General features: G+C 34.4%; 1 protein-coding gene across 1 annotated transcript in view; it reads right to left on the bottom strand.

Moving 5' to 3' along the window:
* Positions 1 to 888: 888 nt before the first annotated feature.
* Positions 889 to 3,522, bottom strand: part of LOC107551009 (regulator of G-protein signaling 5-like) — an 8,020-nt gene continuing 5,386 nt past the window's right edge. Inside the window, exon 4 of the mRNA XM_016232486.1 lies at positions 889 to 2,617. Within this exon, the coding sequence (XP_016087972.1) occupies positions 2,456 to 2,617 (162 nt within the window). The 3' untranslated portion in view covers positions 889 to 2,455. The remainder of the gene's footprint in view (positions 2,618 to 3,522) is intronic.

The following is a 3,522-nucleotide window of genomic DNA, read 5'->3' as shown; positions in this document are numbered from 1 at the left end:
TGCTGTTTAAATGAAATGAGTTATGTTCTTGTCTGTCTTTGATAAAAGCAGCACAACAAAACAATTTAATTAAGAACAGTTTTGCTGATCTTGACCTATAGTCTGGACAAAGCAAAATGGAGATGCCCTTTTGTTTGGCATTTATGAAAAGGGTGCCTTTTTGATGCAACTCAGTAATGGTTGAAGAAATGTCTTTTCAGTTCCGCCAGTACACAAGGGGTTTAAGCCCCAGTCACGAGTCATACGTCTATTTCTAGGAATGAGAGTGGTAATGAATGTGAACATGTTTGTGTCTGACATTGTTTATTTTGGCAACCTTTCATCGCCCATCTGCTTTATCTCAATTTTCCAGCTCTCTCTTCCTCTGTCTTTCTTCTTATATCTTTCTATTCTTCACACTGATCCACTCATCTTATCATGGTTGTGTAAATTAAACACTCTGGCCGAGTGGCTAGCTTGCTGTACAGGAAGTCAGCATTATTATTTAAATTTGGCATTTTAACAAAATGTTAATTTTCAGATATTACTGAAATTCCATGCTTGCTGAAATGGAGTACCATTAAGCAATGTTGAATAATTCCATGATGACTCAAAACAATTACAATATAGAAGAGGGAAACAAAGCTTAACTTTAAAGTGTCTAAATTACTTCTGTTCAATCACTAGCCTTGCTTGTTAAAGAAAATGTCAAATTCAGGCCTCATATTTTTTTATAAATAACAGAAAGGACACACTCTTATCTTAGTACTTTTTACCTTGAAGATCAAACATACAGACAAGCAATCTTGAAGATAATAAATTAAAATCATTCATAATGGCTAATATGTACTGAAAAAATATCTGAAAAATATCTGAAAAAATAAATAAAAAATCTTCAGAACTTTAATGTGATTATGGACTTTATATGATCAACTACAAACATACATGCATATAGTTTTATGCAGATTTATTGAATATGCAAGGTACTCTGTCAGTCCTTACTGACAATTTTGACAAAATTTCGGTATTTTTTTAAGCCAATGTAATAATTTTAAAAGATTATTTTAAAAATGTAACTAATTCTTGTTGAATTCATTCCATTTCTCTTTAATATACTTTAGTTATTGATAGCCATATTAAACTAAACCTGTCCTGCAGTGAACTAATAATTTGCTTTTGGAACATCAGTAAGGACTTCTGGATGCACCTACCACTGCTCATTTATGAATGAAGGTTATTAGATTTAGTGACATAGCTACACACAGTATAATAAAGAAACATGCAAGAGTATATGTGTCTGTGAAACACACTTGAAATGCAAAAAACACTGAATATCACACATGTGGGTTACATATATTTGATATGCCTTTCTGTCTGCAATAACTTGACTCACGACTGGCTGCATATGCTAAGAGCAAATAATTGATGTTAACTTCAATAACATTTTGCAGCAATCATTCTTATTTAGAGTATAATAGTTTATAGGACTTATAAATGTATGGTATTGTGATAAATGGTTGCTTTAGAAAGTCGGAAAAAACACTCAGATATTTTGGGTTTCCATGACTTAATCTAAATGTGTTCTGCTTTTAAAGTGGCATGGGAATAAACATTGCCTTTAGAATAAAAAAGAATGTGCACAGTGCTTTACAGAGATTCCCTCCTACTTAATATTCCCTTCTTAGCAACTTTCAATAGCGGTAACCCAAACAACAAGTTCCCAGAGACTGGAGTGCATCTTAACATGTCACACTTTTTTTTTTAGCTTTGACTTATAGTTAGCTTTCAATACTAAGCGGGTCGTTTCCCCGTGATTTCCATTGGTTTACCATTTGGGCATTTTAATGTTAACACAGACATTTCCAAGAAAAAGCCCACAATCTCCCGTTCCCATTCCCCAGCCTCTTCCCCTCGATGAACATGCTGCTTAGATGCTCGGGTCAGAATGTCCTCATCAAAAGAACATGAAACACTTCTGCACTTATCCGAAAAGCCATAAATTACAAGTGGGGATCAGTTTTAGTCTTTATTTAGTCTACAGGGGTCAGAAAAGAGTGTGACTCCAATTAATAGGACATATATACAAGATTTTAAGAGGCGCTTCAAATCCTTGGCATTTTGCACTTGTACAAATTAAATGTTTGCTAATGACAAATCACACTTTTACAAGGAGCAATACTGTGTCTTAAACCCTAATCAACTTCTTTTATTGAAGTTCTTGACTTTGACATTCAGAGCACTGGGCAAGAATCACATTGTGTTAAGATGTTGTTGTTAGCAGTGGGCCAGTTCAGTCAGCTGCAGGGAGACATTGCAACCGTTCCCGATGTTTTCCACTTCCACCAACTGTGGTATCGTTTAATGAGCTTTAGAAATTTGTCAAAAAGTGTACATTAAAGACTTTGAGTAAAAATGATTTCTGTGACATAAATTTGTGATCAAAGTGATGAGTCTCCCTGCAGCTGGACAAGTCAGTTTACTTGAGGAGTTCCTGGTACTGCTCAGACCGCAGAAACCGACCGAAGGAGTCTTTCTCCATCAGGGTGTAGATCCGGCTCTGAGCCAGCTCGAAGGTGGAGGGAGAAAGATCCACCAGGTTCCTCAGAGTCACATCTTTGGTGCAGTGGTCGATGTTCACCTAAAAGCATGATATTGGTGATAAGGAGGAAGTGTGTAAAAGCCAGTCACAAAATGCTTCAAATTGGCCTAACATAATGAGTAAGAAACACATTATTTCAACTCTGACAGTTTCTCAGCACTCTTGGGGGGCTGAGGAGCAGTCAGTCTTCCGGAACGAAGTCATCCAATTTGACTGATTCCCTGCAGTTTTTACGAATACAGGCCTTATTAGAGAATTGCACTCTTTTTTTATTTTTTTTCCCTAAACATCACCATGACCATATCAATTTCCATACATTACTTGATATAGAAAAATGCCTCAGAAGTCTTTGAGTTGTGTTATTTATTACATTTGGACTTTTTCCATTTGTTTTGAATATGTGTTTTTATTATTACTGTTTTATATTTAAATGTATTTAGATTGTGGTTTGTTTTATTGTAATATGTGAAATCAAAGTGTTTGATCATAATATTGAATAAACAGAGCTAAAAAAAATTACGTAACCACAAATATTGATGCGGAAACAATCACAGAATTAGAAAAAAAGTTATATATAAAATGGCAACGAGATACTGTTTGCATTTCATTGATTTTAAAAATCTTTATGATCACTAAGAAACAAATGGCTGTTGTTAAATTTATCAAGGTTTGCATGTGTGTGTTCTCTAATGGCTGTTACATAACTATACTTTAAACCTTCGCACACGACAAATTATTATAATTTTTTTCCGTAAAATGATCATTTACTAAAATATTTTTTAACCTTTAAGAACAGCATTGGTTTAAAAGTGGGTTTTATTGGCACAGGGAAATTAGAAAAATTCTAAGAAATGACTTGGCGAATACTCAAGTGGAAAACTGCATCTTCATTAGGTTACATCTAGCCTATGGTGCTGAAATATCAAATATAAATAACCAGCAAT

Source organism: Sinocyclocheilus grahami, unplaced genomic scaffold (genome assembly GCF_001515645.1).
Source record: "Sinocyclocheilus grahami isolate Dianchi unplaced genomic scaffold, SAMN03320097.WGS_v1.1 scaffold412.1, whole genome shotgun sequence".
NCBI lineage: Eukaryota > Metazoa > Chordata > Actinopteri > Cypriniformes > Cyprinidae > Sinocyclocheilus > Sinocyclocheilus grahami.
Note: the sequence above shows the minus strand (reverse complement) of the source record. Positions and strands in the feature narration are given on the sequence as shown.